The following is a 27,277-nucleotide window of genomic DNA, read 5'->3' on the forward strand; positions in this document are numbered from 1 at the left end:
GAATCTTGATGTGAATGGAAGGGGAGAGGGAGCGGGAAAGGGGAGGGTTGCGGGTGGGAGGGAAGTTATGGGAGGGGGGAAGCCATTGTAACCCATAAGCTGTACTCTGGAAATTTGTATTCATTAAATAAAAGTTTAATAAATGAAAAAAAAAGATTCATTCATTCACTCAGTCATTCATTTATTTGAAAGACAGAGTGAAAGGGCTTAGCCAGGCTGAAGCCAAGAGCAGATCAACATCCAGGTCTCCTACGTGGGTGGCCAGAACTCAAGTGCTGGAGCCATCACTCACTTCTGCCCAGGCATATTAACAGGGAGGTAGAATGAAAGCAGAACATCTCGGACTCAAACTGGCAACCCAGTATGGATTGGTATCTTTATAGGCTGTGCTACAAAACCTGTTAAGCACCACCCCACAAGTGTTTATCTGATACTTCATCTCAGTGAACCCTCCAAACCATTCAATGAGATAGTAATCATAGTTCCCAGCAATGAACTCAAGTTTGGTAGATTCCAAGGTCCATAGCCAGGCCTTAGCAAACTTCTGTAAGGACACATAGTATAGATTTCAGGTTTTGTGGGCCTTATGGTCTTTGCTATAACAAGGCAACTCTGATTTGTAATACAAATGCAGCCCCAATGCAGTGTGTAAACAAAGAGTGTGGCTGTGTTTCAATAAAACTTTATTTACAAAAATCACAAATTGTGCTAGATTTGGCCCTCAGGTCTTAGTTTGCCAATGCCTGCTCCATTGTCCCTCCCCTCAAAGTATCAGATGCCTCCATTCAGTGATATTTAATGAACACATGTCATATTCCAGGCATTGTTCTACATAGTGGGGATACTACTGTGAACAGAATCAAGAAGAAGCCCTGACATTCTGGAGCTTGCCTCTGAGTACAAAATACAGATAATAAACAAAAAAAGAAGTTGATGACTTGGGTCATCTTCTACTGCCTTCACAGGTGCATTACCAGGAACCTGAATGGGAAATGTCCAGAAATGACTGAAAGTTTGTTACATATTGAAAAAGATGGGTTGATAAATGACATCCCTCTTAATCCTTGTTCCATAGCAAAAGATAATAAAATTTAAATTATTAGTATGAGATAGACAAAATACATAAATCTTTCATCCCAATAAAACAAATGCATACATCCAGCATATGTAAAATACACCATCCAAAAAACATACATATACCCCTAGCATATGTAAAAATTTGGTCCTACGTTCCTATCCTGTCTGTTCTCAATCTTCTATCCCAGTTACCTTAGTTGACACCCTGCAAATAACATAGCCTGACACTATCTAAGGAAAGTTTTCTTCCTGGCAGTGGATCTTAAATTGTGCCGATGAGCCCAATTGGTTACTTGGGCCTAAGCCAAATCCACCCTAACTATCGTAAGTCTGTTAAAACAGTAGCTACAACTTATGGCTAGGTTGCTTCCTCCAACGAAAGACAGATGGCTTCAGTAAATTTTAACTTTCTCTGTTGACGAGCTTTCCTGCTCCAAAGCAGAAGGATGTGAGATGAGTACCCAAGTCCAACCAAGGAGCTGGCAGTCAAGGGTGTGGGGGCGAAATACAGGCATGAAATCTGTCACTGGGGCTACACCAAAAAGAACATAGAGCAGATCACAAGCACTCCCGCTTTCCTAAGACATGAACATTTCTGAAATACAGACAGGAATTCATGTGAATAACCCAAACCAAATGGCTAAAAGGCAGACAGAAAGGCCAATATTTTAATAAAATGTAAATTGGATTTTTTTGTGTGTCCCTGGCCTTCTATTTGCTAAAAAATATATAAGTAATTTTTCATTTCTTATTTAATATTAAACCCATTTTTCCAAAGGAGGAAACAACTAATATGTTAAATCATTTGGCTACTGTCTACAGGTAGCTAGATGGATGTCAAAATTTGAATCAAGAATTCTGATAATGGTGTGGGCATTTGGTCTAGCAGTTAAAATGCTGGCTAAGATGTCCTAATTCCACATTGGAGTGCCTGGGTTCAATTCCTGGCTTCCAATTCTAGCTTTTTGAGAAGCAGAAGCTGAGAGTCAACAGGTGATGTCTCAAGTAATTGGATTCCCTGCCACTCAACAGGGCAAACTTGGATTGAGTTTCTACCTCCTAGCCTCAGGCAGGCAGCCTGGCCCTACTTGTTGCAGGTACTTGGGAGTGAACCAGTAGACAGAAGCTCTTTCTGTCTCACTCTCTCTCCTTAAGAATAAATAAGAATAAAATAATGCCAACAGGAAGTTTAAAACAAAAGCAAAAATCACTTGCTTTAGATTTTGGGTACCTTTAGGACTGGAAGAGGCATGAACAGGTCATCTCCAATTAGTGCTAGTATTTATGTATTTATTGAGAGAGGCAAGGAAAAGGAAAGCAGAGAGCTCCTATCTGCTGGCTCACTACCCCATCGCCTGCAACAGGCCCCCAGTGGGGCCAAAGTTGGAAGCCAGGAATTCAATCTGGGTTTCCCATGTGGGTGGCATGATCTTGATCACTTGACCCATCACTGCTGCCTCCCCAGATGTGCAATGGCAGGAAGCGGCATCAGAAGTGGGCTGGCACTTGAATATAGGACTTGTTATAGGACACAGGTGTCTTAACCAGCGTCTTACCCGCCAGGCCAAATATCTGCCCCAGTGCTTTTATTTTAAAATAATGAAAATAGGCTATTTTCACAAGGTAACAAAAGAATTATTTTCAGAACCAGATTGCTGGATTTACCCACTGTTTAGGTCAGCCTTATAATCCTAACTTCCTTTCTCTGCAAACCATTTATTTTTAAGTCAGGAAATCACAGTAATAAGTTGCTTTCCCAATTACATATCATGACAGTAGTTACACAAAGTTATGCTGCTGATGGGAACCTCAGGTGTTATGGTAGGACCAAGGAGGTGGGCTTTGGGGATGGTGCAGCCTTCATCCATGTTGAAAAGCACTCTTGTGGATAATCCCCTCACATTCATCCATCTAAGAGCTGCAGTTTCAAATGAGGGTACACAGAATACAGTAAGTATTGAATGACAGTTCTAAGCCTGGTTCCATTTTCTAAAGGTCTTTTTATTTATTTGAAAGGCAGAATGACTGGATGGGGGAACACACAAATACACACACACACACAGAGAGAGAGAGAGAGAGAGATTGATTCTATGTACTGATTTACTCCCCAAATGTCCACAATGAGCCAGGCCAAAGCCAAGAGCCCAGAATTCTATCTGGGTCTCCCACATGGATGGCAGTGACCCAAGTACTTGGGTCATCTTCCACTGCCTTCCCACGTGCATTACCAGGAACCTGGATGGGAAGTGGAGTGGCCTAGACTCCAACTGGCATGCCAATATGTGATGTTAGCATCATAAGCAGCAACTTAATCTACTACCGCACACCAGAAGCTCCTCTTTTCTCTTTTTTTTACCAAAAAAGCAGCATGATCAAGTCAAAACACAGAAAGTTTTCCGTCCCTTTTTTATTAAAGGTCTTTTCTGCCTTTAGCTATGCAATTATTTTAATTATAAAAATATTCATTCATTTTTCTCCCATGGAAAGGAATTCCATGAGGTCTCATAACACTAGGAATTAAGTTTTGCTCATTGTCCTTTCAGGAGGCCGATAAAGAATGAAAAGCTTCATTTCTGGATTTTATTATAATTGTTATGTGTGTAGAACCTGAAGGCCCTAAGAAGGTCTTTGCATACAGAAGAGTTGACAAGCTGCAAAGGACTCCAGTGGACTGAGGCACATAAACACGGCCAGAGAGGTACCTATAACATACTTTACAAATGCAGGTAATCTCCAGATGTAAATTACTATTCTTTCACCATGCACCATGTGGCAAGATCTTTTAGGAAAATATTTGCTTGTTTGTTAATGTGAAAGGCAGAGTCACAGAAAGAGGGAGAGACAGAAAGAGAAAGACGCCGGCGCCGTGGCTCAGTAGGCTAACCCTCCGCCTTGCGGCGCCGGCATACCGGGTTCTAGTCCCGGTCGGGGCGCCGATCCTGTCCCGGTTGCCCCTCTTCCAGGCCAGCTCTCTGCTGTGGCCAGGGAGTGCAGTGGAGGATGGCCCAAGTGCTTGGGTCCTGCACCCCGTGGGAGACCAGGAGAAGCACCTGGCTCCTGCCATCGGAACAGCGCGGTGCGCCGGCCGCAGCGCGCCTACCATGGCGGCCATTGGAGGGTGAACCAATGGCAAAAAGGAAGACCTTTCTCTCTGTCTCCCTCTACTGTCCATTCTGCCTGTCCAAAAAAAAAAAAAAAAAGAAAAAGAAAGAAAAGAAAAGAAAGAGAAACATTCCATCTGCTAGTTCACTTCCAAATGCCTGCAATAGCCAGGATGAAGCCAGGAGCCCACAACTCCATCCAGGTCTCCCATGTGGGTGGTAGGGAATAAGTACTTCAGCCACTATCTGCTGCCTTCCCAAACATACTGGCAGGAATGCTGACTGGAAGCAGAGCAGGCCAAGAAGTGAACCAGATACTCTGATATGGGATGCAGGCATCCAAAGCAGTGACTTAATCTGATGTGCCAAAATGCCCACCATGTAGCAAAATTTTAAATGACTCTCTTACTTGTTTTAAAGGAAATAATCACCTCTACAAACTACTGGTAATAAGAGGCCCTCCATAAGAGTAAATTGAGAATATTATTAGATTAGCAGATTTATAAATGTACAAAAGGTGGTATATTCATTTGCTAGGGCTGCCATAAAAAAAGTATTATAGACTCAGTGGCTTAAACAACAAATTTTTTTTCTCATGATCTAGAGGCTATAAGTCCAAGAACAAGATATCAGCAAGTCCTGAGGTCCCTCTCCTGGGTGTGCAGATGACAGACTTGGGCTGTATCCTCATGTCCACACCTCAGTGTGCATGTATTCCTGGGGTCTCTCACTCTCCTTAGGACAACACAAGTCATAATGCATTAGGACTCCACCTACAGGACCATGTGTTAAACCTTAATACTTATTTAAAGACCTTATGTCCAAATATAGTCACTCTGAGGGTTAGAGCTTCAACTTTAGGATTTGGAGGTCACAAGTCAGTCTTTAACAAAGGAATGGACCAGATTGGCATTTGTCTGGACTCAAGCACAAGTATTTCCACTGAAGATTCATCTGCTGAGTCCCCAGAAGCCCTGAAGTAACCCTTGGGTTAGAAGAACCTGTATTTAATTTTGCGTGAGATTTCATTTGATACTCCTTTCCAGGCATTCCCACTTCCTTTTTTCTTTTCTCTTCAGTAAAAATAGCTGGGATTTTGCACACTTCAGGAAGTGCCAAGTACCAGCAGAGTGAGACATGCAGTGATATCCAGAGTAGTAGGGATTGGCTCATATTGCATAACTTCTTGCAGAATAGTGGGAAGCAGAAGTTTTCTCTCAGGAAAAATTCTGTGCATTGTGCATTGTTTTCCAATGACATCAATGTGTCAAGTAAATGAGCTATCTTCTGCACGTTTTCATCAGTGCTCCTTTGACTTTGTTTTTTTTTTGTTTGTTTGTTTGTTTGTTTGTTTTTTAGCTCTACCTTTAGTGGTTTTCCAATGCTTTTCTTATACTAGAATTAAGTTATATAAATAATAATTATAGCATCTTTGGGAGGAAGCCTGAATTTTATAGTATGTGACAGTTATGAAAGAGCTTTAATAGAGCAGGTAAACAAAGTGAAGACCTATCCAAAAAGGGAATGCCTTTAAATTAGAGAAACTATGTTAACTATTTATTGACATAATTTTAGTGGAAAATAGCATCATTACAAGTGAGGTTTAATTTACAGACTCGTGAATGGTATAATTTCCTACTGAAATTAATAACACTTCCTTGACCTGTGGAAATCTGTCACATGAATGTGCTTTAAGAAATAAATTAACTTCATGGAGCAGAGAAGAGAGCACAGGCAAAGAAAATGTACCATTTTTTACAAACTGGTATTTGAGACTCATCCTGACTTTTCATTTGTTTGCTTGCTTTTTGGTATTCAGGGCTGGATCCTCTATGAACTGTAAGATTTCCATTTCTTTTTCTTTCAAAACCACTGGCTGGGCTTCCTAGCTTCTTTTCTCTAGGCTGATATCCAATTCTTAGTCCTGGAGCAAACAGATATAACCCAACCCAAATCTCACCAAGTTAAAGCTTATTTCTCCTCATAACAAGGAGCAGCTTAAACCACTCCCTGCGGGACTCTTCCTTCCCCGGAAGTCTGGGACAGATAAAAGATGGGGAATAGAGGATGATGCTGAGGAAGTGTTCTCCACCCCAACACTTCATCAAAACTTCAGGCTGAGAGAAGATCTTCCTTTTTCATTTAATTTTTTTTTAAAGATTTATTTATTTAATTTGAAAGTCAGAGAGAAAGTTAGAGAGAGGAGAGGTAGAGGTAGAGGTAGAGGTAGAGAGAGAGAGGGAGGTCTTCCATCTGCTGGTTCACTCCCCAAATGGCTGCAATGGCCTGCACTGGGCTGGTCTGAGGCTAGGAGTCAGGAGCCTATTCTGGGTCTCCCACATGGGAGCAGGGGACCAAGGACTTGGGCCACCTTCCACTGCTTTCCCAGGCCATAGCAGAGAGCTAGATCAGAAGTGGAGCAGCCAGGACTCAAACTGGCACCCATATGGGATGCTGGTACTGCAGACGGCAGCCTTATCCGCTATGCCACAGTGCTGGCCTCTCATTTTTTACATTTATTTCTTACATTTAAAAAAATATATTAATATAAAGAGGACAGATTTCATGTATTTCATAGATCTGATTGGAAGAATATGATAATACTTTCCTCTCTCCCTCCCTCAGATGGATCGTCTAAAAATGAAGTTTCAGTGAAACCTTTTGCTTTTCCTAAAGATATTCGAAGAGATTAAAAATAAAAAAGCCAAATAGAATTGAGACTCTCTAAAGTGTATCAGTGAGTAACTCAACAATGCTCATAATCTTGACCACATAAATCATAATCTTTTGGATTAGTCCTAATCTTACAGAAAATATTGAGATAATGAAGGGGTCTTGCTCTAATATCAAAGGCCAATGTTTCTCAGCAATTTCTTCTTTGTTCAGTTAGTATATGACTTTATGATAAAGTCTGTGGTCACTGAAGGATAGCACAGTTTCTTTTTGGGGAAGATATGAGAAATGTCTTCGAAGCGTTCTGCCTGTAGCTTTGTGGAACAGCTCTTTCCTCACCAAGAATGAGCTGCAAGGTGATCTTCACCTAGATTTAACAGGTTAACAGGATGACTGCTTCAATTTTTTAACAAGGTTTGCGATTTCCTTTCCTTTTTTTTAAATATTTTTGAGAAATAACTATATTGGACAGGATACCATTCTATACTTTATGTTAGGAATTCATTAATACATTAGATTCTCAGGGTCATAGCAAAGGTATGATAATTGCTACAACACAATTCCCATGTTAATGTGATATGAATAAAAAGAGAACAGATTCAATGTAGTTCAGATACAATTCTAAAAATATAATGATATGGCCGGCACTGCGGCTCACTAGGCTAATCCTCCACCTGTGGTGCCCGCACTCCGGGTTCTAGTCCCGGTTGGGGTGCCTGTTCTGTCCCGATTGCTCCTCTTCCAGTCCAGCTCTCTGCTGTGGCCCGGGAAGGCAGTTGAGGATGGCCCAAGTGCTTGGGCCCTGCACCCACATGGGAGACCAGGAGGAAGCACCTGGCTCCTGGCTTCGGATCGGCACAGCACGCCAGCCACAGCAGCCATTTGGGGGGTGAACCAATGGAAGAAAGACCTTTCTGTCTCTCTCTCTCACTGTCTGACTCTGCCTGTCAAATATATATATATATAATGATACTTTTCTTCCTCTTTCCCTCCCCTCTGTTTGTTTTTCTTCCTTCCTTCCTTTTCTAATTTTGGGGATAACATCTTTTTAATTTACATCATAATCAAATGCTTAATGCTCCACCTAATAAAATATTCAATAAGTAAAATGACCCTAGTTCAGCAGAAACATAGGCAAAGGCTCTATATAATAATCGAATGAAAAGATGATTTGATTCATATAAAGTATATTTCAAAACAAACATAGATCACTAGAAGTATAATAGTATATCATTATTGAACATAGGTTTGACAAAGATATAAAACCAAGTTCAATGATAGAAATGTTATCTCTACCATCCAGTCCTCATGTACTTATAATGTAGCTAGTATGAGTAAGGAACTCAGTTTTTACCATTATTTAATTTAAATTAATTTAAATTTCAATAACCCATGTGCCCAATGGCCTCCATACTGAAGTACAGTTCTGAAGAACAAACACCTTCTCCTGCCTTCACCACACCCTCTGCCTTTCCTTTGCAACCCTGCTCAAAAGTCCCCTCAGAGCCCTAAGTCAGAAATGCTTGCTCCGTACAGGGTGCTTCTACAGAAGCACTTGCACTTCTTTACTTCAGAACTTGCCCCCGAGCAGAAAGTATGCCAGTGGACTTCCTCTGGCAAACCGTAATTTCCTCAAAACCAGGAAGGTTTTATTCACTTTCACTATCTCAGTATCTAGCAGAGAGTCTCACAGTAGATTCTCATTCCATTTTCATGAAATAAATGTCAGAAAGAGGCTAGAAGCAGCCAATTAATCAAGGAAGTTCTGAAAGAAAATTTAATGATTGTGGAAAACTATCCTTTTGCCTGCTATGTCTTTTCTTGTTCACCTCATTAAAGCCATTTCCATCTTATCAAAATCCTAGCTAAGTGGTATAGCTACCATTTCTGCTACAGTGATTTCCAGGGCATCTGATCAAATCAGCCACAAGGCGCCCCTGCCTTTTACAGCTGCAGCCCATCTGCTCTCTCACCCTCAAAGATGGCTGGTTTTACCAAGGGAGAAAACAAATTACTTCATTGTGCTGCAAATGTCGTGACAACATAAAAGTCAGGACACTTACCATCGCCAACATCAAAGTCCTTGAAAGCCAATTCAGAACCAGAATCATCAAGAAGGATTTCTCCATTCAGTGTGAACATCATGGTGTGTTCATTCATGTCAACCATACACCCGACAACATCGCCTGCTTGCCAAGAGCGCCCATAGTGCTCGTTGCCCTGGTGCCACCGCTGGGCCTGTGGAGGAGAGAAGTCTCTTGTCACAGAGTGACTCAGGAAAATAGCACCGCCCCTCTCCTTCCTGGTCTGACTCATCATCAGTGCCTTCTATCAAGGCAACGGTAGAAGGAACTCTCGAGCATTACAGTCTGCAGATATGTTCAATGAGCTACACAGATGGCTGAGAATTCTAAACCTCTTATATTAACATCACAGACTATAGACTTGACAAAACCCAAATGACACTATGTCATTATTTTGAGAGGCAAGTACTAAAAAATTTGAACCTACACATACTTCGTATTAGAAGAAAAACTATGTCCCTTTAGAATTTATTTTTTTCCACTACAATGATTGCTTCCCAGGATATGGGTCATTTTTCTCCATTCCAAGAACTGAAAAGAATTAGGAGTTGGAATTTATCATTTAAAATGACAACCTAATTTTCATCTATTTCAAAATAAAACTCCATACCTTGGAACCAATGTCACTGATACCTTTAACAAAAATCTAAAAGCATTGCAGTTATATACTAAAACCAAAAAAGCTTCAAATCAAACCTAAAAATATTCTTAAGAAATCTGCTGAAATAACAAGCCAAAATCAGATATAGAAACTTTTTTATATACATATATCAGTGAAATCTCATAAATACACTTGAAACATAATTTTCATAAATGTGATTTTTGGGCCTATAGTATATTCCACAAATTTTTTAAAGATATATTTACTGGCCGGCGCAGTGGCTTAACAGGCTAATCCTCCACCTTGCGGCGCCAGCACACCGGGTTTTAGTCCCGGTTGGGACACTGGATTCTATCCCGGTTGCCCCTCTTCCAGGCCAGCTCTCTGCTATGGCCCGGGAGTGCAGTGGAGGATGGCCTAAGTGCTTGGGCCCTGCACCCACATGGGAGACCAGGAGAAGCACCTGGCTCCTGGCTTTGGATCAGCGAGATGAGCTGGCCGCAGCGGCCATTGGAGGGTGAACCAACAGCAAAAGGAAGACCTTTCTCTCTGTCTCTCTCTCTCACTATCCACTCTGCCTGTCCAAAAAAAAAAAAAAAAAAAAAAAAAAAGATATATTTACTTATTTATTTATTTGTAAGAGTTATAAATAGAGAGAAGGAAAGAAAGAGACAGAGAAAGAGATGGGGAGAAAGAGATTTTCCATTTGCTGGTTCACTCCTCAGATGGCTGCAATGGCCAGGGCTGAGCCAGGCCAAAGCCAAGAGCCAGGAGCTTCCTCCAGGTCTCCCATGTGGGTGGCAGGGGCCCGAACATTTGGACCATTACTGCTGCTTTTCCCAGGCCATTATTAGGAAGCTGGATAGGAAGTAGAGCAGCCAGGACAGGAACTAGATAGAGCCTGTACAGGATGCCAGCATTGCAGGCAGTGCCTTTACTGGTTACGCCACAGTGCTGGCCCCTACTCCAGTAACATATAAGCACAAAAGTAGTTACAGCAATTATTTATTCAAGTAAATCTTTTAACATTATGGTTAAACATCACTTTCATGGTGAATTCATATTGAATTTTACATAGTCACTAAGGCAAAATGATTACAGGCTTCCTCTCAAAGAACATATTGTACTTTTTAAGAAATTAATTAGTTATCAAAAGGCATCAAGACCCAGAATCCACTAACCATCAACCCTATCCCTGTACCTAAACTGAAAATCCTTTCTTCCTTCTGCTCTGATTGGGCTAACGGGGATTTTAATGGCTTTATTTTTTTTTTTCCTAAGATTTTATTTATTTGAGAAGTAGAAATACAGATGGAGAGAAAGAGAGAAAGGTGTTCCATCTCCTGGTTCACTCCCCAAATGGCTTTAAGGGCCGGAACTAGACTGTTCTGAAACCAGGAGCTTCTTCCAGGTTTCCCATGCAAGTGCAAGGATCCAAGCACCTGGGCCATCTTCCACTGCTTTCCTAGGCCATAGCAGAGAGCTGGATTGGAAGACGAACAGCTGGGACAGGAATCGGTGCCCATATGGGATGCTGGTGCCACAAGAGGTGGCTTAACCTACTATGGCACAGTGCAGGCCCCGATTTTAACTTCTTAAGGGTAGCACCTGCTCTGGCTCCTTACAATTGATTCTCAGGAAGAGCAAAGCTAAAGCTACATTTTAAAAACAACTAATTAATTTGAGAGACACAGGGAAAGAGAGACAGCATATTCCCATCCTCTGGTTTATTACTCAGATGCCTAAAACTACCAGACTTGATCCAGACTGAAAGTATGTACTGGGAACCCAATCCAGGTCTCCCACATGGGTAGCGAGGACCCAACTATTTGCTGTCTCTCAGGATGTGCACTGGCAAGAAACCAGAACTGGAAGCAGAGCTGGAGCTTGAATGGAGGACTTCTTATATAATACAGTTTCCCAACCTGCATCTGAACCTCTAGGCCAAATCTGCCCTTTCGACACCTTTCACCTGTTGTTTCTGTTTGTTTGTTTTTTTTTTTTTTTTTGAAGTTTATATTAAATTTACCAACTTTGATCTCCAAAAAAAGAATTTAAAAATTTCCATCTGAAATTTAAAACAGGATTTAGGAAATTTGATGTTTCAGAACAAGATGTATCAATTATCTAAATTTTTAGCCTAGAAATGATTTTCCACACAATACATCACACATCTGAAATAACCAATTGTCAAATCTCTTTATGAAAATTAATCTAGTTTTTGTTTTTCAATTTAACAATACCTTTTACTCTCGAATGAAAAGGAATATAAATCAGAATAAGAAGTCATAAGTGAAAAGATTAAAAAAAATAAAATATCTATACAAAAGTGACTATAATTGCCCAATTCTGGCTTGGATCATAAATTTTAATTGTATTTTATTCTAAGCATTTTTAAATATTTGAATAATATATAAATAATAAAATAAGGACCTGATCATCTTCTATCAACTTTAAGAAATAGACATTAACATTGTTGATAAATGGGGCCTATGCTGTGGTTCAGCAGGTTAAAGACGCAGCCTGTAGCACTGTAATCCCAATGGGACACCCAGAAGAAGCTCTTGGCTCTTGGCTTCATGATTGGCTCAGCTCCAGCCATTGTGGCCATTTGGGGAGTGAACCAGCAGATGGAAGACCTCTCCTCTTTACCTATCTATAAATTCTTTCAAATAAATCAAATAAATTTTTAACAAAAAGGCGTATTTAAAAAATTGTTGAAAATTGCTATTATGATTATAAACAAACTACTCTTTATTATTATTCTATTAAAATTTTACACCTATCATTAACTTCTGTTTAAGAATAAATTCTTTGGGGCCTGCGCTGTGGCGCAGCAGGTTAACGCCCTACCCTGAAGCGCCGGCATCCCATATGGGCTGGTTGGAGACCCGGCTGCTCCACTTCCAATCCAGCTCTCTGCTATGGCCTGGGAAAGCAGCAGAAGATGGCCCAAGTCCTTGGGCCCCTGCACCAGCGTGGGAGACCCGGAAGAAGCTCCTGGCTCCTGACTTCAGATTGGCAGAACTCTGGCCGTTGCAGTCAATTGGGGAGTAAACCATCGGATGGAAGTCCCCCCCCCCCCCCCCGCCGCCTCTCCTCTTTCTGTGGAACTCTGACTTTCAAATAGATAAATAAATCTTTCAAAAAAAAAGAGAATAAATTCCTTATATGGAACTGCTCTACTTAAGTATATGCATTTTTCCTTTTAGGTATATCTTTAACACTTTGAATAGACAGGATGGGTCATTTTGATCACCACAGAGTAGCAATGCATTATTTGGTGAACTTCACAGTACTCATGGGGTAAGGAAAATTGTTTCGGGACTTCAAGAACAACAATTTCCCTATGAACTATTTTTCCAAGTTTGTGCTGTTTCAAATACTGTCGTTATTACAGCACCAAAAGGGACAGCAAGAGGAAACCAGTGATGCAGTGTGGGAACACACAGGCACCTGGTACACAGGAACACACAAAATCTAATGCCCAACTAAGTCTACTCACCTTGAAGCCATCAAAAGCAAAGGCACGTTCATCCGAGCCAAGCTCCTGATCCGGCTGACAACCTGGCCTGCTCCAGCCAACCCTCATGTCTCCAGAAGTGACAGCCTCAAATTCAAAGTACCACCGTCCTGCCTTCACTGCATAGGTCTTCTCGGCACGGAAGATCCGGAACCGTTCCCCTGTGCCACTGCACACTTCGGCTCTGGCAGCTGTGGATTTTAAAGAGATTCTGGTGGTCATTGGATGGGGAGCCAGAAAAGAAGGGAGGTGTATTAGTCTCTTGTGGGCTACTATAATAAAATTTCAGAGCCATGTAACTTATAAAAGGAAAAGATCTCTTTAGCTCACAGTTTTAGAGGTTAGGATCCAAGATTAGACAGCCCCATTGGTTTGGCCTCTGATGAGAGTGGTGGCTGTTGGATGGTGGGATGCATGAAAGAAAGGATCACCTGTCTAGCTGGAGGAAAGAAAGAGACTGGGTCAAAGTGCATGCTTTCTAACAGCCCTTTTGTGAGAACTACCTTCCAATAGCACACTCCCAATGACCCAAGGACTTCCTGTTGGCTCCACCTCTTAGACAATGTAAATGGATAAGGTTTCCCCTTTCTCAGTTCCTTTAACATGACTTTGGAGTTTAAAATCCTGCATGAATTTGGGAGCCAAATCATATTCAAACCATAGCAAGAGGATATCATCTAACTTTAGAAATTAAAACTGTACTAGTGATGATGATACCTTCCATGCTAATCTTGTTTTACATGTTACTAAGTGTCTTTTGTATCTCTTGACAGAATCACTTGGCAAGGTAGAAAGCTCCAGAGCCTCTATTGGAGAACCTGGAAATTAAACATCAATAATTCTGCCTGTGGAGGTGGAGATTTCTTTGTTAATTCCCTTCTCAGGAGGGAGCTGTGATTCTTAAAAACAAAAACAAACAAACAAACAAAAAACCAACAAAAAAAAAATCTTGATTTGGTAATGGAAGACCAGATGACCTTACAGGCATAGATGGAAAGGAGACAATCAAACAGATTTCAACCGTTCTGCATAAGAAATGAGTAGACAATTGTGGCTAAGAGGGAAGGCAGGAGTAGCAGCTGTGGAGCCTGTGTGTCTTGGTGGCGGTGGTGGTGGTGGTGGTGGTGGTGATGGTGTGTATGTGTGTGTAAATAAAGCTCTACAGCAGAGAAGGGTAATCAACAATAGAAATGTTGTGTTTTTGAGAATTCGAGTGTGCAGGGTGAACAAAAGGGCCAGAGTTCAACATCAAAACCAGTGTGGTGCCAAGGAATAAAAAAAAAAAAAAAAAAAAAAAAAAAAAAAAAAAAGGTAGGAAATGAGATGTAGGTGCAACTGAGACTGAGTGCTAAAGAGCAAAAACCTCAGCTGGAGGAACCCAGAGCCAGAATGACCGTGAGGAGAGCCTTTTAGAAGCTAAGGGACAGGAACAGGGTCTCCTGTGATGCTGTCTCACCACCGCTAAGATCCACTCGAGACAGAGGAGGAAGCTTCAGGGATCTACTAACATCACACTACCAGTAAGTGGCAGGACTCAGGAGCCACGTAATGCTACAATCACTTTTGTTCCCCTTCTGTTCCAGAAGCTGGCACTGAGTTAACATTAGCTCTCTTTTGTTTCCCCTTTAAGCGTTGGTAAAGCCCTTACAAGTAATTCCAGTTTAATAACACTTTAATCATTGATGTGGCAGAACCATATTAGAACCACAAAAATAATCTAGGTAAATCATAAAGGTTATCAAGACATACCATAAATAGCAAGATCATTTTATGCAACAACTGAAGATTTGATTGCAATATAGCTATGACTAGAATAAGGCCTATAGCATGAGGCAGCACCCATGGTGGTTTAACCAATAAAGTCATCATTAACTACTTTCTGAAAATGGTGGCAGCAGTTACAGAACACCTAGCTGACCTGGACCTCTGACACCCTTCAAAAGCTAGGTTAAATCTGCAGAAGAGAGGCAGACATCTCTATGATGCAAAATATTCTTGTTTCTATTACTAAACAACTAAATGTGTTTTCAAAGATAGAACAGCAAACTACTCTGAGAAAAAAATACCACCAGATTTTATGACATTTAAAGACATTTGCTGTTATTAAGAAAATAGTTCTTAGTGCTGCAAGGCTATAAAATGCAAGTCAAATTTTTCATTTAGAGTTTGTTTCCTCAAGAGAGTTATTAATTGATCATTTCCTTACAAGATGGTTATAACCTTCCCAAAAGTAATCAAAGAGATACAGAGATGAACTATGAACTATCTAAAGTTTAGAGAACACTTTCAGGAAAGAAAAATATTCTCATGTTACTACTCTTTAATTATGCTGACATTTGCAATTAAAATTTTACATTATATTATGGTATGCATTAATAGATTCAGCTTACAATTTTCTGATAATTTTCAGTCGTTTTTAGAAAATTATTGAAAAAAACCATGTTCATTTTCCTCTGTTAAATTTTCAAGGCATCAGACTTCACATATATGCATCATACTCAAGGAATGCAAACTTTAATATTAGATTAGATTAAATATTTTGGAAGGTAAACTTGGTTTAAGAATATAATAAATTTTCTTCAAAACTCTACTACAAATTTCTCTTGGTAACAAAACATGCCATTAATTCCCTCCACTAATATAGGTAATGAAATTAGGGGCCTTCTGGGGACCAGCATTGTAGCATAGGGAGTTAAGATGATGCCTGCAATGCCAGTGTCTCGTATGGGTGCCAGTTTGAGTCCTGCCTGCTCCACTTCAATCAGCTCCCTGCTAATGCACGTGGGGAAGCAGCAGACGATGGCCCAAGTACTTGGACTTCTGCACCCCACGGGATGCCCAGAAGAAGCTCCTGGCTTTTGGCTTGCTCCTGGCCCAGTCATGGCCACTGCAGTCAGTGAGGGGGTGAACAAGTGGATGGAAGACTTTTTTTTTTTTTTCTCTCTCTCCCTCTCTCTGTCTCTCCTTTTTTTCTCTGTGACTCTGCCCTTCAAGGTATGAAATAAATCTTCAAAAAAATTAGGGAGGACTATATGCAAAATGTGCAAGAATAGTGATGTGGAATTGTTTTTCCAATTCTAATCTGCTGTACTATTATACTTCTTGATGTTACTCAACCTGAACATGCTACTCACAGGCACCATCATGCAAGGGACTTCACAGTGACATATTTTCTTTTTTAACTTCCATGGATCGATCTCCAAATGCCTGTGTAGTTCCTATTCCATATTCCTTAAAATTCCTTAATTTAGGGTATCCAGTAAACATGCTTTAAGAGCAACAGTTCAGGGCCAGCGCCGTGGCTTAACAGGCTAATCCTCCACCTTGCGGCGCCGGCACACCGGGTTCTAGTCCCAGTTGGGGCGCCGGATTCTATCCCAGTTGCCCCTCTTCCAGGCCAGCTCTCTGCTGTGGCCCGGGAAGGCAGTGGAGGATGGCCCAAGTCCTTGGGCCCTGCACCCGCATGGGAGACCAGGAGAAGCACCTGGCTCCTGGCTTTGGATCAGCACGATGCGCTAGCCGTGGTGGCCATTGGAGGGTGAACCAACGGCAAAAAGAAAGACCTTTCTCTTTGTCTCTCTCTCTCTCTCACTATCCACTCTGCCTGTCAAAAAAAAAAAAAAGAGCAACAGTTCAGCATTATGCTTCTAGATAAATATTAACACAAAATAAAAATCTGGATCCACAGGGATTAAAAAAATAACTAATGAATCTGAAACAAATATCCATTGCATAGCTTGTGGCATCAAGCCCCTGGTTACAAAGTGGCTCCACAAGCTTGTGCTGAGCTGAACCGAGAAGCACAGACTCTCCCAAGCCCTGCATACAGGAGCTCAGGCAAACAGCACCTCTGTCAAGGCAAAGAAGTCTCTCCCTCACATGAAATTCATACATTTTACTCGACTTTACACATGCTATAGTCTACGTTTTTAGTAAGCAATTCTAATTCCTCTAAGTGTATTACAGCAATGATTTTTATATTTTTAAATGAATATAATAATTGGAATTTTAAAATGAACAGCTAATAGATATTTTCCTAACGAACAATATCAAGGCTACTGGTACTTAACATAGAAGTATACTTCTAAGAAACCACCTCTAGATTAAGGGAGGTCCAATAGAAAGCTGTTTGCTTCCAACACTAACAGACCTGGCAGAAAGGGCAAACAACCAAAGAATGATCAAATAAGGCCTAAAGTAACAGCAGGTACATCATTCTCCAAACTATACATTTTCAAGACATATACCACTAGAGGGCAGTCAAGTACTGATTATGGATTAAAAATCATAAATTATAATGTATCACAGAGGAAATTGGCTAGTCTCTGAAATTTTACATCTATCCAGAATCCTTTATGTATTTATATAATACTTCAAAATGTGAACCTCAATGAAATGTGGAAAACAATCAGAATAATTTCATTTTTAAAATGTTTTAAAATATTGCTAAAAGCACTCCAAATATTTTACAACTCAAATAACCAGTTCATTTTTAACCCGGAATATGTAAGCACTGGGTGACCAATGGGAAATAAATCATAAATCTGTTTAATTATTTAAGTTTATATATATAACTCTTTAAATGTCAACAACAACACTATAGCCAATTAACATTTTTAATCTCATCTTAATGATGACCAGACTTATTTTGCTTTCTGTTACAAAATTTCTCACATCTACCCTGGAATTTCCATTTCCATTTCCATTTCCATCATCCTTGTTCAGAGAATCACAATTTTTCTAAAGCCACCCAACTGGTCTATCTCCAAGCACCCTCCCCCTCCAATCTGTTCCTTTACACTGTTACCACACTTACATTGCTATTGTGAACTGTTATGATACATCAAAGTCTTGCTTTAAAACTTCATGGGGCTGACATACACAGATTTAACCACAATTCTTAGCTCGTTTTTCAAGGTAGTCATATTTTGTCCCAATCCTTCTACCTTCATGCATTACTATTTTCTCCCTGTTTGCACCTCATATTCTGACTAGCCTGCCAACCACTCCTCAAGTTTCTGTATACACAACCACAACATATACACTTTCACTGCAGTGGGAATGTCCCTTCTGACACTAATTGGTAGTTTTGGGATCCGCAAGGAGGGAAGATCCGCAGTGAGGATCAGACCTGCCTCAACCTTTAACCCCCACACCCTGTATCTATAAAAGGAGTCCTCCCAACCTCCGAGGAGTGACTTCCCCAGCCCCCGCTCTGTTGGGTCCAGGGAACCTCGCCCAGGAGTGGAATCCCAATAAAAGCTTGTGAATTAATTGATTCGTCTGCCTGGGAAGATTTGTTACACTCTGGACACCTTGCACTAATCTCTACCCAAAATTGTGGTCCCTTCAACATGCAACTCAAAAGCCATTTTCTCCCTTTATAGATTCTTCTCCTTAGAAAAGTAATCTTTATTATGTATTTTATAAAGATCAATTTAATCCCTACTGTAATGTTAGGCATACAGTTGGATTCAAGGATATAGTGATAAATAAGAAACATGAACTCAGTTTCTTTGTGTTCTACAGAATGCTTGAATCATAGTTCATTTCTCCCATAACTTCAATAAGAATAAACTTTGCCAAATGTCAATGGCTCTATCTCTACATGTTTAAAAGTCAGATACTAGGCTATAGTCTGATCCCCATTTTCCTCCCATTTTTCATTTCCTTATACTAACACATTCATTCTTTAAATTCATTAAATTCTCTTTCTTCCCTTTCTTGCATATACAGATTTCCCATAGTTTCTTGCCCTTTTAACCATTTCCCAGCTTGCTCTGTTAATCACAATTGCTATCCAATCTCACTACCTTCAATCTCAACATCTATACATGCTCTGCTGAACAGGCTAGAATATGCATACAACTTACTGGTAACACTAACTCAAAGCCTCCAACCTCAATTGGACTATTAATGTTTCTCTGTAATCTTTTTATCCATTTGCAGTCTTTTTCCCTGTTCCATCCCACAAAACAACCATTTCTAATCTTTATGGCTGAGTGATGTCTTCAAGAATGGTAGAGAAAGAATCTCTAGACATTTACATAAATTCAATGAAAATTCTGGCAAAAATAGTACAAAGCATTTTTTTTCAGAGCTCTAAAAATTTACAAAAACTAGAAACCATCTAGTGAGTATTTATTCAACAAAAATGACTAAATGTTGGTAAGAACACAAAATCTAGTGTTGTAGTAACTTGTTTCATCTATCCCATCTTCCTAGCTCCAAGGTACATGGAAAACCAATATCCCCTCAATCATAGTGAAGACCAGGCACTTAGAGACCTGTAGGAAAGAAGAACATGGTCGATTTTTGGTTTAAAAAATAAAATGAGTTTCAGTTCCTGACTCCTCTTCTTTGTCTCCTGACATTTCTCAAATTCCACTCTATGCAAATCCCTCTGAAATTACCACTGGCATTATGTTCTTATGTTCCCAAACCTTTGCATATGGGATGCCTGCACTGCAGGCAGAGGATTAACCCACTGAGCCACAGTGCAGGTGCCTGAAGATTCAAGTTTAAATTGAAGCCATGTTTAATCATTTGAGTAATAGTTTTTTTTCCTATTTTCTCTTTAGTTAGCATGCTGTCATCAATAACTTTAGAAATGAGTGAGAATGACCTTAGCAGCACTCTTCCTTTTCTATGATTATCAGGAAAAGATACTGAGAATTCTTTGTAAATGTAAAATAAATAACTACCAATATGTTTGAAATGAAGCAAAGTGGGAATGAGGAGAGAACAGATGATTATATATTTATTAAGACTCTAGATATCAAAAGTAATAATATTCATTTGGAAAAGAATGAAAACTTGGAGATCCCCAGAAGTCCCATCTGGGGTGCCATATATGTTACTAGAATTTGGGGTGCCATACGATGTCACTATATGCTTATTAATAAATCCCCAATATTAATAAGCCTGAGTGGGTTCTTGGCTAATATTTAAAGAAGAATTCTAAATACTGGCATAAATAAATGGGGCAGCATGGTACATTTTAAGCTTTTATTTAGTGAGAGAGATCATAGGAAAGTGAGGGCCTTGTCTACAGGAAAGAGGTAGATCTGGGTTCATACTGAGTACCAGGAACCAGCCACATGGAAGAGCATCTAGGCCAGGAAGCATAGAGTGGGTTGGCCTGAAGGCCATGGCCCTGGGGTGCAGGGCTGCAGCCAGCTCCCTACTGGTGAGAGGCCAAGGCGAGGGAAATGGAGGAAAAGGCCCAGATACACCCTATCTCAGGCTTTTAATCGGCTCAGGTGTGGCCAGGTAGGAGCATGAGGTTACACAGGGGCATGGCAAAGGTATCAAGTAGGGTGTGAGGTCACACAGGGGCGTGGTGAAGGCGCCGTCTTCCAGCTCAGAAACCTAATCAATTTTAACCTGTATGCCTGCCTACTTCAGTTAATGTGTCAGACTATAAAACTACTGAATGTTTTCTTTTCTCAAAATTTTGTTATTATCATTATAACATTTTTCAACAGGAAAAATATTGATCATCATCTTTACAAAACAAATGTTACAAAATTATAAAGTGAAAGGGACACATAAGAACTCTATGACTACTATATCCCTCACTTATCTAAAAGGGTAGTTGAATAAAATAATATGAATTATGCAGAAACACTATAAAGTAATATAATATCATAAGATATTTTAATGAATATGTGAATTTAATGAATATGTGGTTGTTCATTAAAAACTGCATTTCATATATCAGTTGAAAGAAGGCTTGTATAGCTGTGAAACCAGTGTATCTTAACGCAGTGACCAAAGACTGAAAACCTGTAAGATCCCAGAATCACTGATAGCTTTATGCTTTCCTAAAGAAATAGAAGTATAAGACATAGTCACTCATAATCATGATTGCTCACTCATAATCATCCATGATCAGCAATGTGGGGAAGGAAATACTAATGTGAAGATGAAGACATTGAAGAGATGCCAGAAACAGAATTCAAAAAATTTGATCATAGAATAATTTAGATGTAATCAGAAGCAAATCCAAGAATTAAAGAAATCTGTACTGAATATGCAAGGAAATGCTTCCCATGAAATTGAGATCATAAAGAGAAATCAAAATGAAATATTGGAAGTGAAGAATCCAATGGATCAAATAAAAAATGAAGTGGAAAGCCTTAACAACAGTCTCAGTGAGGCAGAAGAAGGAAGGAATATCCAAGTTAGAAGACAAATTTCTGGAAATTTTACATTCAGAACAAAGGAAGAAGAAGAAATTAGAAAACTTAAAAACAGTATTGGAGACTTATGGGATACTATAAAAAATCCAACACATGGGTCATCTTAGGAGTTCTTAAGGTGTGGAAAGACACAACGGAATAGAAGGCATTTTTAGTGAAATAATTACAAAAAACTTCCCTAATTTGGAGAAAGAAAGGGGTATCTAAGAAACAAAGTACATAGAATTCCTAGTAGGCATGACCAGAAAAGATCTTCACTACGACACATTGTAATCAAACTCTCCACAGTAAAACACAGAGAAAAGATTCTAAAATGTGCAAGAGAGAAATGCCAGATTACTTTCAGAGGATCTCCAATCAGACTCATAGCTGATTTCATCAGAAACCTTATAGGCTAGGAGAGAATGGAGAGATATATTCCATGTTTTAAGAGAAAAGAACTATCAAGTCAGAATACTGTACCCGACAAAGCTCTCATGTATGATGAAGGTGAATTAAAGACCTTCTATAACAAACAGAAATTTAAAGAATTTGTCAATACTAATACACCCTTACAAATGATAATTAACGATGTGCTACACATAGAAAGACAGAAACATGGTCATTGAAAGAAGATGAAGGCAGAAAATCTAGCAGTAAAAGTACAAAGGATATCTAACATAAACAATGGCAATATTTATTAAAAATGGCAGGACCAGGTTGTTACTTATCAATAGTCACTTTGAATGAAATGGCCTCAACTCTCCAGTTAAAAGATACAGAATGGCTGAATGGATTAAAAAACAAAACCCACCCATTTGCTGCCTACAAGAAACACATCTTACCTACAAAGACACATGCAGACTGAAAATGAAAGAATGGAAAAAGTTATTCCATGCTTACAGAAACCAAGAGAGCTGGTGTAGCCATCCGAATATCAAACAAAATAGATTTAACACAAAAACAGTTAAAAGAGACAGAGGGGCACTATCTAATGATTAAAAAAATCAATTCAACAGAAAGATGTGACTATAATAAATTTATATGTACCTAATTATAGGGTACCTGGCTATTTAAGAGAAATGCTAATGAATCTAAAAGGAGACATAGACTCTCATACAATAGTAATGGGGGCTTTCGACAGATCAGACAGAAAGTTAGCAAGGAAACAACATAGTTAATCGGTACTATCAACCAAATGGACCTAATGGATATCTACAGAACTTTTCATCTTAGAGCTGTAGAATATACATTCTTCTCACCAGTGCTTGGAACTTCCTTTAGGATAGACCACATGCTAGGCCATAAAGCAAGTCTTGGGAAATTCAAAAGAATCATACATGCAACTTCTCGGACCACAATGGAATGATGCTAGAAACTAGCAATCAAGAATATCTAGAACATATGAAAACACATGGAGACTTAACAACATGCTCCTGAATGGACAGTGGGTCATAGAAGAAATCAAAAAACAAATAAAAAAACTTAAGGGAGTGAATAAAGACAACAATACAACATAACAAATCATGCAATACAGCAAAACCAGTGTTAAGAGGAAAGATTATAGCAATTAGTTCCTACATCAAGAAATTGGAAGGGCACAAAATAAATGAGCTATCCAAGCATCTCAAGTACCTGGAAAAATAACAGCAAACCAAATCCAAACTTAGTAGGAGAAAATAAATAATTAAAATTAGAGAAAAAAAATAAACAAAATTGAAACCAAAAAGATAAAAAGATCAGCAAAATAGAGATTAATTTTTGGAAAAAAAATAAATGATACTGACATATCATTGGCCCAACTAACAAAAAAAAAAAAAAACAGGGAGAAGATCAAATCAAAAAAATCAGAGATATAAAGGGAAATGTAAAATAGTTACCAAAGAAATAAAAAGAATCATCAGAAAATACTACAAAGAGCTGTATACCAAAAAATAGGGAAACCTAGAAGAAATGGATAAATTTGTGGACACATAAAACCTATCTAAATTGAGCCACAAAGACATAGAAAACTTAAAGAGACCAATAACCAAGGTGAAAATTGAGTAAGTAATAAAGCCCCTTCCAAAACAGAAAAGCCCAGGACCAGATGGCTTCACTGCTGAATTCTACCTGACATTTAAGGAAAAACTAACTCCAATTCTTCTCAAGCTATTCAAAACAACTGAAAGGGAGGGAATCCTCCCAAACTCCTTCTTTGAAGAGAGCATCACCTTAATTCCTTAACCTGAAAGATACAACAGAGAAAGAAAACTACAGACCAATTTCCCTGATGAACATAGATGCAAAATCCTCAACAAAATAACAGCCAATTGAATCCAACAACACATCAGAAAGATCATTCACACACTTGGCTATGGGATTTATCCCTGGTATGCAGCAATAGTTCAACATTCACAAATCAATTAATGTGATACACTACGTTAACAAATTAAAAAACAAAACACAAATGATTATCTCAATAGATGCAGAGAAAACATTTGACAAAATACAACACCCTTTCATGATGAAAACTCTAAGCAAATTGGATTTAGAAGGAACACAACACAATTAAGGCAATTCATGACAAACCCACCACCAGCATCCTATTGAATGGGGTAGAGCTGGAAGCATTCCCACTGAGATCTAAAACCCGACAAGGATGCTCACTCTCAAAACTGCTACTCAATATAGTCCTGGAAGTTTAGCCAAAGCCATTAAGCAAGAAAATGAAATCGAAGGGATTCAAATCAGGAAAGAGGAAACCAAAATCTCCCTATTTGAAGATGACATTATTCTATACATAAAGGATCCAAAAGACTTCTCTAAGAGGCTAATGGAACTCATAAAAGAGTTTGCTAATGTGGCAGGATATATATAACCAATATGCAAAAAATCAACAGCCATTTTATACACAGATAATACCATGGCTGAGAAAGAGCTTCTAAGATCAATCCTATTCACAATAGCTGCAAAAAAATTAAAAACCTTGAAATAAATTTATCAATAGACATCAAAGATTTCTTTGATGAGAATTACAAAACACTAAAGAAAGATATAGAAGAAGACACACATAAAAATTGAAAAATCTTTTATATTCATGAACTGGAAGAATCAATATCATCAAAATGTCCATGTTACCAAAATCAATTTACAGATTCAATGCAATATCATTCAAAATAACAAGGATATTCTCAGATACAGAAAAAATTATGCTGAAATTCATATGGATATACAGAAGACCCTGAATAGTTAAAGGGATCTTATACAGCAAAAACAAAGCTGGAGACATCTCAATACCTGATTTCAAGACATATAAAGGGGCAGTTATAATCAAAATAGCCTGATACTGGCACAGAGACAAATGGATAGACCAATGGAACAGAATAGAAACTCCAGAAATCAACCCATGCTTCTACAATCAACTTATCCTTGACAAAAGAGCTAAAACCAATCCCTGGAGCAAGTACAGTCTCTTCAACAAATGGTGCTGGGGAAACTGGATCTCCACATGCAGAAGTATGAAGCAAGACTCCTACCACATACCTTACACATAAATCTGCTCAAAATGGATTAAAGATCTAAATCTACGACCTGATATCATCAAATTATAAGAAAACATGGGGGAAACCCTACAAGACATTGGCACAGGAAAAGATGTCTTGGAAAAGACCTCAGAGGCAAATTCAATCAAAGCCCAAATTGATAAACAAGATTACATCAAACTGAGAAGCTTCTGCACTGGAAAAGAAATAGGAAAGTTAAGAGGCAGCCAGGGGCCGGCCCTGTGGCATAGTGAGTAAAGCTGCTGCCTGCAGTGCTGACATCCCATATGGGCGCCAGTTCGAGTCCTGGCTGCACTACTTCCAATCCAGCTCTCTGCTGCAGCCTGGGAAAGCAATAGTAGATGGCCCAAGTCCTTGGGTCCCTACATCCGAATGGGAGACCTGGGAGAAGCTCCTGGCTCCTGGCTTTGGATTGGCACAGCTCCAGTGGTTGCAACCAATTGGGGAATGAACCAGTGGAAGGAAGACCTCTCTCTTTCTGCCTCTCTTCTCTCTGTGTAACTCTAACTTTCTAATAAATAAAACATTCTTTAAAAAAAGAGGCAATTGACAGAATGGGAGAAAATATTTGCAAGCTATTCAACCTATAAGCGATTAATAGCCAGAATATATAAAGAGATCAAAAAACTCAACAACAACAAAACAATCCAGTTCAGAAACAGGCAAAGAACTTAAACAGGTTTTTTTCAAAAGATATTTAATAGACATGTGAAAAAATGTTCAGAATCACTAGCCATCAGAGAAATGCAAATCAAAACCAAAACAAGGTTTCACCCCAGCCCTGTTGGAATGGCCCTCATCCAGAAATCAACAAAAGAATGTTGGAGAGGATGTGGGGAAAAGGTACCCTAATCCACTGCTGGTGAGAATGTAAATTGGTACAGCCACTGTGGAAGACAGTATGGTGATAACTCAGAAATCTGAATATAGATTTATATGACCCAGCCATTCCACTTCTGGGAATTTTATCCACAGCAAGTGCAATCAGCCTATGAGAATTATCTCTACCCCTACGTTTATTGCAGCTCAATTCACAATAGCTAAGATATGAAATCAACACAACTGTCCATCACCTGAAGACTGGTTAAAGAAATTTGGGATACATACACCATGGAACACAATACCATAATTAAAAAAAATGAAATCCTGTCATTTGCAACAAAATGGATGAAACTGAAAAACATCATACTTAGTGAAATAAGCCCGTCCCCAAAGGACAGATACCATATGTTCTCCCTGACCTGTGGTAATTAATATAGCACCTAAAAAGGTAACCTATGGAAGTAAAATTGACACTTTAAGATGCAATGATTTTCAACAGTACTTATCTCGATGGTTGAGGAACAGTTTAATTTTTCACACTATTTGTTGAACTCTTTACTTAGTATAGAGTTAATCTTATGTATATAAAGTCAATTGAAAATAAGAAAGGGAATAGGAGAGGGAGGAGGGAGACGGGTAGGAATCCAGGTGGGAGAGCAGGTAGGGTGGGAAGAATCACTATGTTCCTAAAGTTGTATTTATGGTGGGGCGGAGCCAAGATGGAGGATAGTGAGGACATGCATCGATAGTCTGGGAAAATTTAGTTTAATAAAAGTGGAATTACTGTAGCCTCAGGAAAAGACTCAAGAAAAAAAACAGCAGAGGAAATGCTTCCGGATCTAGTGGATGTGACACAGAGGACCAACAGGGAGCCCACCGTGTGGAAGCCCAGCTGGGGGAGTCGAGCCACAGAATCTCGCCGGTGCGGGAATGGGAGGTAAGACAAAAACCTCAGAAACCTGAGACATTGCGGGGAAAGGCAGAGGCCTGAGGCCCCACTGGGCAAAGATCACCAGGCTGACTGGAGGAGAGAAAAAAAAAACACGAATAAATCAGGGGAACCAGCACAGACACTAGCCTCTCTCTCCACTCACCTAACAAAGCCAAGCAAAACAAAGAGCAGGCGCCATTTTACATATGTAAAGCGGCAACCGCGAGTAGCCAGGCAGTAAAACTTGACTCTGGTCGGGAGAAATAACAGGAGGTTAGAATCTAGTGAAAACAGGTGAAGCTAACTATCTGCGACTGTGAAAATCTGAGGGGGGGCAAGCGAACTCACCGAGTACACAAACTCAGTAACCTTGAGACTGTGGCAAAACTTGAGAAGACATTGAGGGCTGCATAAACTCTTTGTGTGGTCCCAGGGATAGATCAAACAAATACTCACAGAGTCCAGATTTCAACTACCCTCAATTCCACTCAGCTGTGTGGAATTACTTCCCAACTGAGTCAAAAAAAAAAAAAAAAAAAAAAGAGAGAGAGAGAGAGAGATCAAGCAAGGAGCAAGGGAGAGAACAATCTGGGTGAGTCACATTTTGCACAGCCTTAAACCTGAAGAATCAAGCAGAGCTCTCTGGCCACACCCATCACAGCCTCTAAGGATCCAACAAAGCAGAGAGCACACTTAGAGGCATAGTATAACGAGAATAAAACACCACAGCAAAAAAA

The 27,277-nt window shown here is 39.5% G+C and overlaps 1 protein-coding gene across 1 annotated transcript in view; it reads right to left on the reverse strand.

Moving 5' to 3' along the window:
- Positions 1 to 27,277, reverse strand: part of RYR2 (ryanodine receptor 2) — a 776,922-nt gene that overhangs the window by 243,367 nt on the left and 506,278 nt on the right. The window contains exons 28-29 of the mRNA XM_062210679.1: positions 13,042 to 13,250; positions 8,915 to 9,089 (exon numbers count right to left, since the gene is read on the reverse strand). Of these exons, the coding sequence (XP_062066663.1) occupies positions 8,915 to 9,089; positions 13,042 to 13,250 (384 nt within the window). The remainder of the gene's footprint in view (positions 1 to 8,914; positions 9,090 to 13,041; positions 13,251 to 27,277) is intronic.

Source organism: Lepus europaeus, chromosome 14, assembly GCF_033115175.1.
Source record: "Lepus europaeus isolate LE1 chromosome 14, mLepTim1.pri, whole genome shotgun sequence".
Taxonomy (NCBI): Eukaryota; Metazoa; Chordata; class Mammalia; order Lagomorpha; family Leporidae; genus Lepus; species Lepus europaeus.